The sequence below is a fragment of the Fukomys damarensis genome, unplaced genomic scaffold (assembly GCF_012274545.1).
Source record: "Fukomys damarensis isolate Sample0158 unplaced genomic scaffold, DMR_v1.0_HiC HiC_scaffold_14, whole genome shotgun sequence".
NCBI lineage: Eukaryota > Metazoa > Chordata > Mammalia > Rodentia > Bathyergidae > Fukomys > Fukomys damarensis.
Genome location: NW_022900926.1, coordinates 64027198 through 64042143, shown reverse-complemented (window position 1 = coordinate 64042143; position 14946 = coordinate 64027198). Strand labels below are relative to the sequence as shown.

Genomic DNA, 14946 nt, shown 5'->3' with positions numbered 1-14946 from the left:
AGGATCATTTTCACAAAATAGATGTTACCTGTCATCAAATTTTGTCCTTGTATATAGACCTCATATGTGAAAGCATCAAGTTATTTCAAAGAGCATTCTCCAACCCTTTTCTTTTCTATAATAGAGCCACAGCCATAGAAGAATACAAGGTACCTACATTTGCTGTCCTTTTACTTTAAAGGAAATGAGAAGCTTACAAAGCAAGTCAGCCTGAGCGTAGATTGGCTGGAGTCCAGCGGTGTCACTGTGCCTCAGCTCTAGACCTAAAGGAGACTGCCATAGCAGACACGTGGGCCCCTTCTGGTATCCTCAGCAGGTGTTTCATTTCAGGATGCTCAACCCCCAGTTGCTGTGGTGCCAGTCTTTCCAGAGGGGGCACTTCCTGGAGCACAGGTGCCCAGGATCAACTCACAGCCAGGTGAAGCTCCAGAGCCTGCTTTGGGACCAAGCCAGAGTTAGTATTCCAGAGGCCCCAGAGAGAGATGCCGACAGCCCACAACTACAATTCAGAATTCAGAATGCGATTTCCTTGAAACCTTATCCCCACCTGTGCCTCCTCTGCTAACAGGTTTCTCCATTCCTGAGCACTTATGCACAGCTTCCTGTGTTAAACACTGCCTGCCCAACCTAAGACAACAAACTGTCCACTCTTCTAAAGTCTCCCCTGCCCAAACCAGCTTGCTTTCACACCTCTGAGTACCTGTTCCCTCTGGACACCCAAGGACAGATACCATTTTAGCCATCCTGTCTCCACCCATGCCCTCCAAGGTTGTCCCTGGGACAGATAAGATTCCTTGCACCTGTTTTCCTCCTGAGTAAAGCAGTGTTCCAGAGGAATTAAGACTAGGAGTCAGGAGAAGAACCTGACTCATCCTGGGGTGACCTGTTCTCAGAGTAGGAGGATGCAACTATGCCGCTTACTAAGCTGCAATTAAAAAGTACCTGAGGCTGCTGGCTGCTTTTTAGTCAGCTTGGATACTTTTGAATGAGGCAGTGATTCTTATGAGTGTAAGCTTTCTAACTGCAGAAAGCCTATGGGGTTCAGGGAGACAGAGCTTGCCCGAGTTAACTCCTTGGTTGTCAGCTTGCCACAACTAAGCTACTTTTATAGAACGCTGCTTTAATCTTTTACAGACAGACAGACAGACAGACAGAGGCAGGTTCCCCTCAGCTTTCTTCCAACTCAGCAGATACTTAAGGGAAGAGGCACTTCAAGTCAATAGGCGCTAAGGAGAAGAATGTCTTTGATGAATTCTCTCTTTATTGTGGCTTTTCTGCCTCTCTTATACCTAATCTTTGTTTTCTCTCTCTCTCTCTCTCTCTCTCTCTCTCTCTCTCTCTCTATTTCTCTCTCTCTCTCATACACACACACACACACACACATCAGTTTCTCATGAGCCCTTCCTCAGGTTCAACTATCTGCTATGGAGGCTCCCGAGTCTCAGGAAAGTGCTTGAGTGACTGTTACTTGTTTCCTATAAAAGGCACACTTGAGGCACAGCCATGTGGAGGCGATGCATAGAGCAGGGTGTGGGCAGAGTGACTGTTACTTGTTTCCTATAAAAGGCACACTTGAGGCACAGCCATGTGGAGGCGATGCATAGAGCAGGGTGTGGGCAGAAGGGACAGGGTAACCGTGTGTCTCCTCTGCCCATGCCACCTTTCCTGTGTTGGAGCACTCAGAACCCTGTTCTTTGGAGAGTTTGTGGCAACTTCATTACATTTGCATGATTGATTACTTGATTGGCCACGGTGACCAACTCAATGTTCAGCCCACCCCTCTCTATTCCCTGGAGCTCTGAGGAAAGGGCCAAAAGTTGCAACCTTCTAAACCCACGTCTATTCCTCTGGCAGCCAGTTCCCATCCCGAGGCTATCCAAGGGCCACCTGTCACCTCACTGGCATACAAAGACACATTGTGGAGATTCCAAGGTTGACAGAAGTTCTGTTCCAGGAATGAGCATGGAGACACAATATATATTTCTTCTTATAAGACACAATGTCACAGATATGCTCTGGATGTTATACCTGTAGGGTTGTAGCCTCAGTCTGTTATCATGTTTCATGGTAATAAGGAGCTAATATCCAATTTTCTCAAACCCAGAGCTATGGACTCCCAGTGATGCCAGGTGCAAGCCACCGCGAATAACATGGTCTTTCCTCCTTAAGCACAACTGCACTCAGATACTCAAGGAGAATTTACACACATACACACACACCAGCATGTATATATGTGTGTGTGTGTATATATATATATATTACATAGTATATATACACACACATGTGTGTATATACATATATACATATGTGTGTACACATACATACATACATATATATACATATATACATATTTCATAGTAGAATGCAGATTTTGCATCATTTCTGAAAAATGCAAAACTACAAAATAGCTTAATTACTAGTATACTTTGGTCAGTGTTCCCAGACCTTGAGTCAGAATACTTTACTCTGTTACAGTCTTAATATCTGTGCCCCTCCACCCCACTCCTATGTTGGACCCCTAAACCCCAAGGCTATTAGAAGGTCCTGCCTTGAGAGGTGCTCCTATCACGAGGGCAGAGTCTTCAGATCAGCCTGGGATCGCTGTCCTTCTAAAAAGCTGTCCAGAGGAGCTGTTTGTTCTTTCCACTGTGGGAGGATTCAGTAAGAATTCAGCAATCTGCACAAGGGAAGAGGGCCCTCACTAGAACGTGAACCTGTAGCACCCTGATCTCAGAATTCTAACCTCTAGGACTGTGAGACATGAGTCTGGGTGGTTTATAAGTCACCTAGTGTGTGACGCAGTGTCATAGTAACCCAAACCAATTTAGACATGCTAGTGGCATAGCAGGAACTGTGCTATGTAAAGGTCCCTCATGAGAGTGCTTTGAATCTTAAATTCAGAAGACAGTAAATGAACTTCAGGGTGGAGTAGTGTTCGAATATATATTATTTGTATTTGTATCGAAGCAGTCACATATGTGTGTAGAAACTGTTGAACGTTCCCAGGGCCCACAACATCATGAAACAGCCCACCTTCAGTGACATACTTTCAGCATACAGTGAAAACATGTAGAAATCTCTGAATTTCAGATGTCACATTCTTGTAATTGGCTATTTTTCAGAACTGAGGTCTTCTGGTCCTGAGGGAAAGGAGAATTTCATACTCCTTGAAAGGCATAGGTTAGACTGGGCTAGATTGACACAGCAAGGACTCCTGCTGACATGCCTCAGCTGCCACGATAGCCAGCCATCGGCTCTCAGAGCATCTCACTCCCTCAGAAGCCACTGCTTCCACCCCAGATACCACGACTCACATTTGCATAAAGTGGTGGAGCCTCCTGCACAAAGCTATGTGCTGAATCATAGACTCAGAACTGGGAGCAATGTGTGGACCTCTTGAGCCCAGCCCTCCATCCAGGCAAGGTCGTCATCCTCCTCAATTTGAGCTTGTCCTGACATTTACTGCACTTGAGAACTTCAAAGGAGTTTCCCCTTTGTCACAGTTCAGTAAAAAATTCTAACTACGAGAAAATACAGAGTGAGGAGGCCGCTGTGGACCCTGCAGGAGGCTCTCAGAATGGATACACCGCTAAGCACCGTGAGCCCGGGAAGGTGGACGACCTATAGGTCCTGGGCAGTGCCCACAAGAATCATCGTGGTCTCAGCATCCTGCGGGCAGAACTCCAGGCCATCGTCCACCACTCTGTGGAGGGTGCTGTAGTGTTGCCGGCTTGGCTGGAAAGAATGCAGCTCCGAAGCAGCCTCCCAGGCAGCAAAGGTGGGCATGGGAAAGGCATCCGGCCTCTTGTTTTCAAAGAAGCATTTCAGGTTCCTCTCACTGAGCTTGTTGGCATAGTCCACAAACGTATTTTCCAAATGCTCCTTTTCCTTCTGTGTGTATGTCTTCCAAAAATTCAGCTGCAGATAGCTGACTTTAGACCGGCAGCGAGCATAGCACGTGGTGAGCAGAGAGAAGAAGGAGGCTGAACAGATCAGGAACCATCCTAGAATCTTGGGTAGAAAGAAACACTGAGGACATGTGAAAGTGAAATCACATCTCGGGGAACTGAGGCAGTATTATTCGGAAGTGGACAGCTAAGTGAACACCACAGTCCTTACTAGTAATCAAATCATTTATGGTAATTGGTAGACACATTTTATCAGTCAAAATGAAGTCGGTCTAATATTTATTCTCTTACCCAATATTGTTGCTATGCCGTAAAAAATAAATAAACAGAAGACTTGCAAATGGAAAAGAGCAAAGAAAAAATTATTCAAGAATTGGATAAGCCAAGTACTCAAATAGTATGTCTTTCAGGGGGAAGAGTTCTGTGCAGGAGTAATGGTGGTCTTTGGCCACACCTGACCAGTTAATTAGCCACATACTCCTAGGCACTGACAGATGCCTGTAAGGCTGGTGACTTCCACTTTCCCATGAGACGCTGTTTATAGGGTGGTGCTCACTCTCTGGGGCAAAGGCCATTATTTCCATTATTCATGGTAAAAGGAGGCAAACAACACAATAGGGCTACAGCTAGCAGAATTTAAAGCCTGTCTAAATGCTGAGGGAAAAAGCATCATTCCAAACCTTAAAGATTGTATGCTCTGAATTTTAGTAGTTAAAAAAAAAAACAAAACTCTTTTTCTTAACATGAATGGACCTGATGTTTCTGTTTCTGTTTTGTTGTCAATTCTAAAAGGAAAGGATATGTAGTTCAACATATCTTCTAAATACATTTTGTGGTTCAAATTGTTTCTTATAAATGGAATTAATGTTATACTTGCCAAAGAGAAGACCTCTTTGAAAATGTCAAATGAATTTAGTATTCTCTGATAGATGGGTTCATTTGAGAATGGGGACAATAAATGGCAAATGACTCTAGTAGGACCATAGCAGAACAGCGGATGAGCTCCAGACCAATGGCTACAAAACTGCAGTTCAGACAGGGAGTTGGAGAGAAGTGTCGCAGACTTCGTGAAAACGCTTTCCAGGGATGGGCATTCTTTGGCTTTAAATCTCCTTCCCCCTTATTATGTCTCTGTTTCCTCACATGTAAAATGGGGGGCATTGGGGGAATCAGGTGAAATAATGCTGAACACACAAGTGCATTCAGTGAGGGTAGCCACAATCACCCGCTGCTATTTTTAAATGTATAAATATTCATGTAAAAGCATCACTGAACTCGCAGCCTCCTTCTATGCCTATGATTAGTGAGTGAGATACAGCTACCATCATGTGAAAGTTCCCACCTTTGGCTTGAATCATCGATGGGCTTGTGGTTGTCTACCTCACCTCTTCCTTTTCATCATCCACCTTCTTTATCTCCACCACCAGTCCTCTCCTCAGCCATCTTATCTCAGATTCTGAGCTTATTTTAGCTGAGTTATAAACTATCTGACCAGCTTTGATGCCTTTCCACCTCTACACGACCTTAGTACTGAGTCCTGACCGCTGAAACTTCTTGTCTCTCATCCCACCACCCCCATTCACCACACCCAGAGTCCAACAAGAGCGTGCTGGACACTCCCTCGACTGAGTTCTCAGTTGTGTCCTGTTTTGTGTGTCTCTCCTTCCCCGGACCCTGCCAATTTTCTCATCAGCTTGAAATATCCACTGTATGTTTTGTGCCCATTTATGTCCATTGTCTCTAACTCTTCCACCCCTCCAGGGATATACTTGTACCGTGCCACACTACGAAAAAGCTACGTCTCAGAGAGGTGGAACCTCTAGCTCTAGGTCACATAGCTCACGACTAGCAGCCTCAGGATTCAAACCCAAGTTCACCTCCAAGGCTGAGCTCTTCCTCTACTCCATTCTAACACCCTTAAGAGCAGAGAATCACCCAGCTGGTTTTCTTGTTGTTCCACCCCACGCATAGATGAATGTACTTTTTCCACCCCACCCACATGCCCAGTTATTGGCCAGGAGTGTATGCTGCCTCTACCAGCTGAGCGTCATGGTCAGCACCTGCTGTTGCCACAACCTCTTTCCTCCATATCTCTCAGGCATCCTCCCATAGGAATCAGCCCCAGGTCCTTCTCATCCTATGGAAAAGTCAACAGGTGAGTGATTGCCCAGTCTACATTATGACAGAATGCGTATGATTTAAAATCTTGTGCCTGTATTTAGAGAAGCAAGAAGTGTTTGGATATGGTGCTGCCTAAATGGAACCTGGTGCCTGAGGACATCAGACATAAGTTATTCATTCTGTCATAACATTTGTAATTAATGCCTTCCTTCAACAAAAGGAAGCCTGATATGTTTTATCTAAAATGTGCTCTGCGCATCAAACTGAAGTTCTTGTTTTGGGACATCTTTGGCTTATCAGTTCATAAAAAGACTTCACTCCAGTGGCTTTGGAACACATGATTTTAGGAACAGACTTCGCCATGATATGCTGTAAGTGCAAATCCTTGTTGAAAAGGTAAAACTGTACTTCTTTGGTGAGTTTATTTTTGAAATACATAGTATTCCTGACAAATGCAAATCCTTTTATCTTCTGGTGCTGCTCATTTTGGTCTGAGGAATGCAAATAGGATGTCTGTCTTTTCTTTTCTTTTCTTTTTTTTTTCTTTTTATTGAGTTTATTGGTCCAATCTAGGTATACAATACATTCATTACTGGGATCCTGTACCTTTACATGGCAGGTCTTGGTTCTCATTTTTTCCCCTTGTCCCTGCCCTCCCTTCACCCTTCACCCAATACAATACATTCATTACTGGGATCCTGTACCTTTACATGGCAGGTCTTGGTTCTCATTTTTTCCCCTTGTCCCTGCCCTCCCTTCACCCTGCCTGTCTTTTCTAAAGTCCAGGGCAGGGCTATTCACCTGATCCGTATCCAGGTATCTAGAGAGATAACAAGCTACTTCCCTGCACCAATTAGATGAAGCTATGATTTCTTCCTGCTAACTAAAACAGCCTGAATTTTGAGTGTCTAAAGTAATGTAAGAACTTCTTTAGTTCAACAGCACAGAAAAAAAGACCTAATCTCCCTAGAGAATATGGCCACTTTTCACTGATGGCTATTCAAAGACTACTGAGTCATAGTTTAATGGGCAATTCTTCTCAGTCTTGACAATATTTATACACAGAAACAGCAGTGGTTGAAAACCATTCAAGGGAATTGCTACACTAATTATATTACATGCAACTTTTAAAAATATTAGTTTATTTCAGCTCTATTTTAATAGGTGCACATGTGTTTGTGTTTCTCTAAGGAACCAGTTTGAAAATGAATAATGGGTAGACAGCAGTAATTTTTAATTAGTCAGCCATTAATACTCACTTTATGATTTGGTGTTTTGCATTATTTACAAAGCCAACCCAGACAGATGGCTCTAAAGTACTTAAGTATTTACATACACATAACCCAGAGGATATTTTCTTTTTGGAAATGGAAAAGATATAATGCAATCAGCAATTTTACTGAGCATCCAGAAAGCTTTCCTGAGATTGTCTAATGCTACCAGTACATCATGTTCTCATTTTCACTTAGTTTCAAATATCCTGGCACACTGACTCAGCCCTGGCTGAAAGTGAGACAGACGGGAAACTTCAAGCTCATGCTGGGAGCAAGAGGAGAGTTTGTTCTTACCTGAGACTGGGCTTGCAGGGACAGTCTCACTTCCTCACTGTCTGTGGGTAGCATGCTGGTTTTGCCACAAGAGACTTTGTGAAGTTCTTGCCAGCACTCTTTGGGCCTGCCCTTACAAATCAGATCCAGGATTCTTAAGCTCTTCGTCCCACTCATGGCACATTCATAAAAAGTTCCATTAAGCAAAGTCACAGAAAGCCACATAACAGGAGCCACCAGTGAGCTCAGAGTGATCTGGCCAAGCACATAGAAGAAGCGGCCTCCGTGGCCCCTGGGGAAGATTTTCCTGGGGTTTACGCAGCAGCCTGTGAAGAGCTTCCATGCCTCGTTGTTCAGAAAGAATCCTAGGATCAGTAACACCCAGGCAGGAGCAAAAAGGAACACGAGCCCATAGGCCATATTCTCACTGCTGCAGGGACACTTAAAAGCTACCAGTGAGAAGAGACGCTCACTTCCCAAAGTCAGCAGAGCCATGAAGCTGTAGCCAATAGCAGTTTTCTGGTTAAGAAAGAATTTTACAATAGGCTGAAAAGCATCCATGTTGGAGATGCACAGAGAGTGGCAATGCCTTGTCTTTACCTTTGAAACGGTTCTTACTCTCCAGCTTCAGCTCTCTGCTCTGCCCGGTGGCTGGGGCTAGGGCTGTGGCAGTGGACGAGGGTGGGAGGGTGGAGCTTTTCTTTCATTAAAAACAATGTCCTCAAGTCTCAGGCTGAATTCTGTCAGATAAGAAAACAAAGTCATTCCCTAGGAATGCACATTTCCCAAGAGGGTTCAGACAATGCCTCCTACTGGTAGATACTGGGCCGTGAAACCGCAGCCTAATGTGGAGTAAAATAAAAATATGCAGCCTTCTTTTTAATATTATTTCCATGTGGCTTAGATGGAAAAATCAGAAAGAAATTCTCACTTGTACAAGTAATAGCCTAGGAATTTTCCAGCAAGATGAATCAACATTACCAGCCAGTTTGCAGGGCTCCAGATGAAATTTCCAAACCCAGAGTTTCACAATGAAACTTATTTTCTCTTGCTATATGACTTCAGATTTAGAAGACAGGGATTGGTTTGATACCTTTTAAAACTGCGTAGTATTAGAAAATTAAGCCATTTTTTGGGGGATTGGAGATATGAGAAATTTATATGAAGAAGAAACAAAACAAGAGGATCCTCACCACTTCCTTCCTAGACTCCCGCGGTAACCTCTGGATTAGTGCCATCTCCCCATGACCTCATGCTCACCTCACCCCAGCCCTAAATTCATCTTCCATGTGACACGGAGAGTCCTCTAAATCAGATATCTGAATCTGCATTAGCTGGATCCCATCTGCAGGGCCCCCACTGTCCACAGCTGATGGATGTGGATGTCCCCAACCTCATCGCTGCCGTGTTCCATGCCACAACATATCCCTACTACATAGAATCTCAGCCGCTTCTCCACCTTGTCTCCCCGGCAGACACTCACTCAGTATCCAAGTATCCTGACTCTCAACACGCTGCCAAACCTACACTGGATACTTGCTCTCTAATTTGTTCAGTAAGCAGTCACTGGACTCCCACCATGTGCCGGGTACTGTGCTAATCAGGCAAAGCTCAGTAAGTACTGGAACTTACTGAAGAATGAGAGAAAGAGAAATAAAGAGAGAAAAGCCATTCTTGAGCACTTCAAATTATAAATAATTTAAGAAAATAGTTTCCATTTCTCTTCTATACACTGCTCTTAATTTTAAAATTATGAAGGCATCTGAAAAGACATCCTATGCTCATAAATTTCTATTAATTAATAAACTTTAAAATGCAGGCCTGTGTGAAAAATCCAGGCTTTGCACTAGGAGCCAAGGAACAATTATACTATGGTCTTGATTGTGCCATTTGACTTCTCTAAGCACCAGTTTACTCATTGCGAAGCTACTTAAAAGAAATAGTGTCCAACATTTCTTTCACTTCTACATTTGTGAATTTCTCCAGGGCCTGGAAAGAAACAGCCATTCCTGAGAATCACATTATGGCTCCTGTACATTCATCCTAACGACCCCCTGCACCTTCTCAAAGACCGTTGCCCAGTCTGTTTAATGTACTCATTTCCGTTCGCTGTCTCTAGGTTCGATCTTGGAGCCCTTTTGTTCTTACTCTTCAGCCTTTTCCTAGACACTATTAGAATATTCCATAAAAATAAACAGATTTCAGATGCTCACATGGGTCGATAAATTGTGAAGCTAAGTGTGAACCCAGAAGCCCTGACTGCACACTCCATTCTCTTAATCATTGGGCTGCGACCCCTGGGACAGGCTATTTGTGGTCCTGCTAATAGTTACACAAGTGATGGTTACGTTTTTTTAAATCTTCCTCAGGTGGCTTTCAAGATGTACTTGGGAGTTACACCAAGTGTGACCTGTAACAATGCAAGCAGAAATGAATTTTCTCTGATTCTTGACAAGAACCCTCTGTCGGAGTTCGTGGAAGAGCTCCCCACTGGGCGGTCTTCTCTGTGCTACTGCAACTTACTCTGCGGGATTATCAGAGGTGCCCTGGAGATGGTAAGACGCGCGCTTCATCTCGCCAGGTGTATCAGCTGCCTCGTGACACGTAACGGTATCCCTCAGAATACAGCCACTTCAGAGAGTGAACATGTACTTTCTCTCCCAGTCACTGAGAATCAGACATCTGGGGGCAGCATGGCTGGCTGGTTGTGATTCAGAATCTTTCACAGCTTAATACACATGCAGTCCAGTTGATGGACTGGGCTAACAGTCTTATTTTCCAGACTCTTCACTGTTAAGAATGATGGGGCCAGGTAGCAACCAGAACCTACATATGTAATGAGCTACACATGCATTGATCCCCTGTGCATGTAATTTTTAATTATTCATGATAATTAGGAGAAAGATAAAGTCACAGCAATCAAAGACGTGAAACTATGGAAATAATACCATTCACACGGACCCTCCATGCTTCTACACTAACATTTTTTTAAACTTGTCCCTCACCAATGACCATAATATTGAGGAAAGGAAAGAGGAGAGTTCTGGGAGTTCACAGGCAAAGGGAGATACCATAAAACTAAATAAAAAATAGATAAAGAAGTTTATGGGTAGCAGTTGATTATTATATACGCTGAATGAAAAATGGGTGTCAGACTTCATGCGGCCCCAAATACCCAAAAAAGCAGTCTCTGTTATTTTAATTGATTTTCTGTTACATTTCAACAAAGACATAAAATAGTTATGAGGAAAAAGTAGAGGGTAAATTTAGCTTCTATATTTCCAAGTGCAACCCACCTCCTTCTGTTGGTTGGTAGGTAATATGATATGATACAAGCCAGATAATTTTGCCCATGGGATCTATGTTTTATCAAATTCTAGGTGAAAAAATTTTCAGAGAGAGGAAATGAGGCAGATAACCAATAAATACTCATTTAATCATCTGCTAGACCTAGGCATTTTTTCACTTGCACTTTGCCTTTAGTAGGTACTTTCATTTATTTATTTTACTTATTAATGATTTAAAAACTGAATAAACGCCCCACTTAGGGTGGGTTGGCAATATCATGCCGCTGTTAAGTGAACACATTTTAATGAATAGAGAAGGAAGCCCCAAACGGACATGGGAGATGCTTCATGTCTATAATTTCAATCTTTAATTTATATTTATAATTTATAGAGCTGATATTTTTCAAAGCTCCCCAAAGCCATAATTGATTGCTAACTGCTGTTAGACTAAGTGACCGTATTATTTAGAGAATGACAATGACAAATCAGTTTGAGAGGAGTCCTTTTTAAGAATCCACTTATCCTTGGGAGTTCTGCTGGGCCGCATACACTGAGGCAAAGCCATCTTTGATCTGGGAATCTGTGTTCTTCTAGAAAGAGACCTGGCCTGCTGTGTGAGCACAGCTGGACACAGCCTACACATCTGGGCCTCCCTGCCACCTGGGCCAGGCCGGGAACACTGTTGTCTCGGCAGATTCCGGCACCAGCCCACAGGCTGCCCAACCATCTCTAGAGGACGCACATTCTAGGCCCTGCCTCCACAGAAGGGTTTCATGCTCACCGCTCCACACAGAAAGTAACTAAAGGTGTAAAAGAGATTCAGAAAATTTTAGAGTTTTTTTTTTCTAAAGATCTGTTTCTTTTCCTTCTAGGTTCATTTGACTGCTGATGTCACGTTCTTGCAAGACAGACTAAAAGGCGACACTGTGACAGAGATAGGAATAATATTTTTAAAACAGCCAAATGAGAAAAAATATAGACGGAGAAAATGAAGGCTCCGCGTGAAATGCTACAGGGTGGCTAGCTGAGGGGCGCATGTTGGTAGCTGACACGTACAGCCACAGAAAGTTTGAGTTGCTTAGCAGCATGGGCTTTGCAAGGCTTATAGATCAGCCAGAGATTTGAAATGAAAGGTGTGAGGATTTTATTTTGCTTATAAATCACACATTTTCATCTCTCGTCCATGGGCTTTCATATACAAATAACTCCGTATAAAATGGGAAGCATGGATCCCACATGTCCCGCATCCATCCTCACAGCTTTCGCTCCATTTACTTGTGGTAATGGGATAAGGTGTGCCCTGTACAATCAGTTGTCTTCTCCCACTGGAACAATGGATGAAATGATAGAGCATAAACTCATTAAGTGGACACAGGCTCTAGATACTACTTGTGGCATTCTCTGTAGAAACACTGCCCTTTGTAACATTTTCCATGTTCTTATGAAATTATGAGTGATTTTGCTCAAATATCATTTGGCTTATAACTTTAGGAAGTGAAAGCTTGACTTGTAGTCACCATGGCAAGGTATTTATTTGGATGCCTATTCTGAAGAATTTTAAAATAGCACTTGATTTTCATTCACTTTATTTTAAATTTAGTTTATTTTTTTAAATAGTGGTATCTATCTCTTTCTTTTCTCCTGAAATATTGCTGACAGTCAGATGGAAAATCTCTATACTGAGAAGCAAATCATGTTCTTTGAGAATGCTTCCTTACCTCAAAGTTTGTTCACTATTAAATTTTCCAAAAAGGATCAACATGTGCTATGCATGTGTACCAATTTGCCATGACAAATGTATGTATCTATTATGTATCACAAACATATGCTAATAAAAATGGGAAGAAAAAAGATATTTTACCATCATATGTAGCCCTAAAAATCTTCCGAAGAGTATTTTGTCTGTGATAAGCACACATTTAAAATTGAAAATGCACCTAGGTGAGGTACCATACACCTTCAACTCTTGCACTCTGAGAGGCTGAGGTAAGAGGATCCCGTGTTTGAACCCAACAGTATACCAACTCAGCAAGACCGTGTCTCAAAATAAGAAGTGAAAAAAGGGATAGGGGTATGGCTCAGTGCATAAGCCCTGGGTCCAATCTACAACACCATAAAAAAAAAACTGAAAGAAAAGAAAGTGTACTGGATTAAATAAACAATAATCTTCATCAGAGCCCCAGCACAAGGCAGAAAACTAACTTTACAAGGAAAAGCTATAGTTACTGTGACACCAGGAGTTAAGACTGCTGTAAATGGAGCCCAGGATATAGTTGGTAGTGGAGCCCTTGTCTAGCATGCATGATATCCAGACTCTGACTCATAACTCGGAAAAACAAACAAGAAGCTGAAGAAATGATACGGATAGAAATAAACTAGAATTCCCATTGTTCTGTTTCTAGCCCTTCAGATCACTGAGATGGGTGGATGACCCTGCACAACAGCTTTTCTCTCTCTCTCTCTCTGAATGAAAGGATAACATATGATAAATACCAAAAATAATATCAGTATATTTAAGTGCCATAGATAAACACTGAAATGCCAGTCTTTCGGACTCTAGAAGACCACCAGGAAATGCTCCCCTCTACCTAGCTGACTCTGGGCCATTGAGGCAGCGCTGAGGACCAGACAGACTCCCTGGAGCAGCTGCGGCACCAATGGGAGGATCTTCAGGCCTGCAGCACAGAAAAGGAATAGAATCTGGAAGAAGATATCTCCCAGTGGAAGGGATGTCATGTATTTTAAACCGGTACCTCCAGAAGAAGGCTTGCTTTCAGTCCACCTAAAAACTTACTTTTCTACCATCTGATCAACTGCTTTTTTGTCCATAGTTCACTTACCTCTTCAGGAATGAATGGAGACCCATATTTAAGGACCTCCTTAAATCAGCACCCAAGGAGCTCCCTTGAAAATGTTCTATTGCCTGAAGTATTCTCCAGCCTGCCCCCTCCCCCTTCTCTCCCAACCCCACTATCAAAGCCCACCCACTAAAGGCACCTTCACCTGATATTCTTAGCGGTGCGGTGTGTTGGAACTGGTAATGGCTACAAGGTGGGGCTTCTTCCCCATCCTTTATTTTTCTCAGCCTGGAGGGAAGGGGCTCCTTTGATTTTGATGCATGCTATGAAACATGACCTATATGCCTAAAAGAGTGGCTTGTTCACATTCACTGTGTTCTCCATCCTGAGGAATGGGAGAATCGAGAAGTTGCACTGTATTAGAATTAAGAGAGCCATATATATCACCTTGAATTTTCTAATAGCAACCTTAAATGAATATAAACAGGTGGGTAAGGGATTTAGCTTAGCGCCACGCACTTGCAAGGTCCTGAGTTCAATCACTGGTACACACACACACACACACAAATATATATATGTATATGCGTATATGTCTATATAACATTAACTTCAATAATATATTTCATTTATACCAAGTATCTAAAACACCATTTCATTATGGATGTTTTACCTACTGAATTCTTGATACTGGATTCATTTTACACTTTCAGCACATTTCAATTCACTGCTAAACTTTCAGTTTACAGTGAAATACAGTCCTTCTAAAACCGTAAAATTTCGATTAGTGGTGTTTAACAGTTTTCATTTTTAAATCTAAGTCAATTAAAATTAAACTACATTAAAAGCTCAGGCACACTGGTGATATTTGAAGTAATCACCATCTAACACCATAATGGACATCACTGGTCTAGAATTCCCAGTCAGCCAGCGGCTGTTGGACCTGTGACACACACAGAAAAAGCAACGGAGAGGACCCAATGGCATTGGCAGCAAGGGAAAAGATGGGTAGGAAAAATAAAAAGAAAGAAAGACAGAATAGCTAAGGGAAACCAGTGGAAGGAGACTGAGAGCTCCATGAAATGTGCTCTCTCCTGCTGAGCCATGACCCAAATGAGCTCGAAGGAGAGACGGCCCCCACCCCCTGGGCTGCCAGTGTGTTTGCTGCTATTCTGTAATTTTTCTCATAAAGGGCTTGGAAGTTGTTCAGCATAACTACAAGATCATATTCTATTTTCATTTCCTAAAAATCCTAAATCTTGATCACAACAAATTTTTTTTTTAAAAA

The 14946-nt window shown here is 42.6% G+C and overlaps 3 protein-coding genes across 7 annotated transcripts in view; 1 reads left to right on the top strand and 2 right to left on the bottom strand.

Annotated features, from left to right (window-relative positions):
• The window catches only part of Trappc3l (trafficking protein particle complex 3 like), a 49611-nt gene extending 35444 nt beyond the window's left edge, over positions 1-14167 (top strand). Inside the window, exons 4-6 of one of the 2 annotated variants that reach the window (XM_033763403.1) lie at positions 6007-6063; positions 9946-10131; positions 11736-14167. In XM_033763403.1, coding sequence (XP_033619294.1) covers positions 6007-6063; positions 9946-10131; positions 11736-11855 — 363 coding nt within the window. In that variant the 3' untranslated portion in view covers positions 11856-14167. The remainder of the gene's footprint in view (positions 1-6006; positions 6064-9945; positions 10132-11735) is intronic. The other variant, XM_010614035.2, reaches the window with a different exon arrangement.
• Calhm4 (calcium homeostasis modulator family member 4) overlaps positions 1-14946 on the bottom strand; it is a 134229-nt gene that overhangs the window by 60220 nt on the left and 59063 nt on the right. The window contains exons 1-2 of one of the 4 annotated variants that reach the window (XM_033763400.1): positions 7598-7677; positions 198-436 (exon numbers count right to left, since the gene is read on the bottom strand). The gene's annotated coding sequence lies outside the window, so the exon portion shown is untranslated. Of the gene's footprint in view, positions 1-197; positions 437-3935; positions 4012-7597; positions 7678-8176; positions 8317-14946 lie in introns of those variants that run through there. The other 3 variants (XM_033763401.1, XR_004517150.1, XM_033763402.1) reach the window with 3 other exon arrangements.
• On the bottom strand, positions 2380-8177 carry Calhm5 (calcium homeostasis modulator family member 5). The gene is made up of 2 exons (XM_010614036.2): positions 7598-8177; positions 2380-4011 (listed from the first exon to the last, which is right to left on the bottom strand). Exons 1-2 carry the CDS (start codon positions 8135-8137, stop codon positions 3622-3624), a joined length of 930 nt encoding a protein of 309 aa, XP_010612338.1. The 5' UTR covers positions 8138-8177; the 3' UTR covers positions 2380-3621.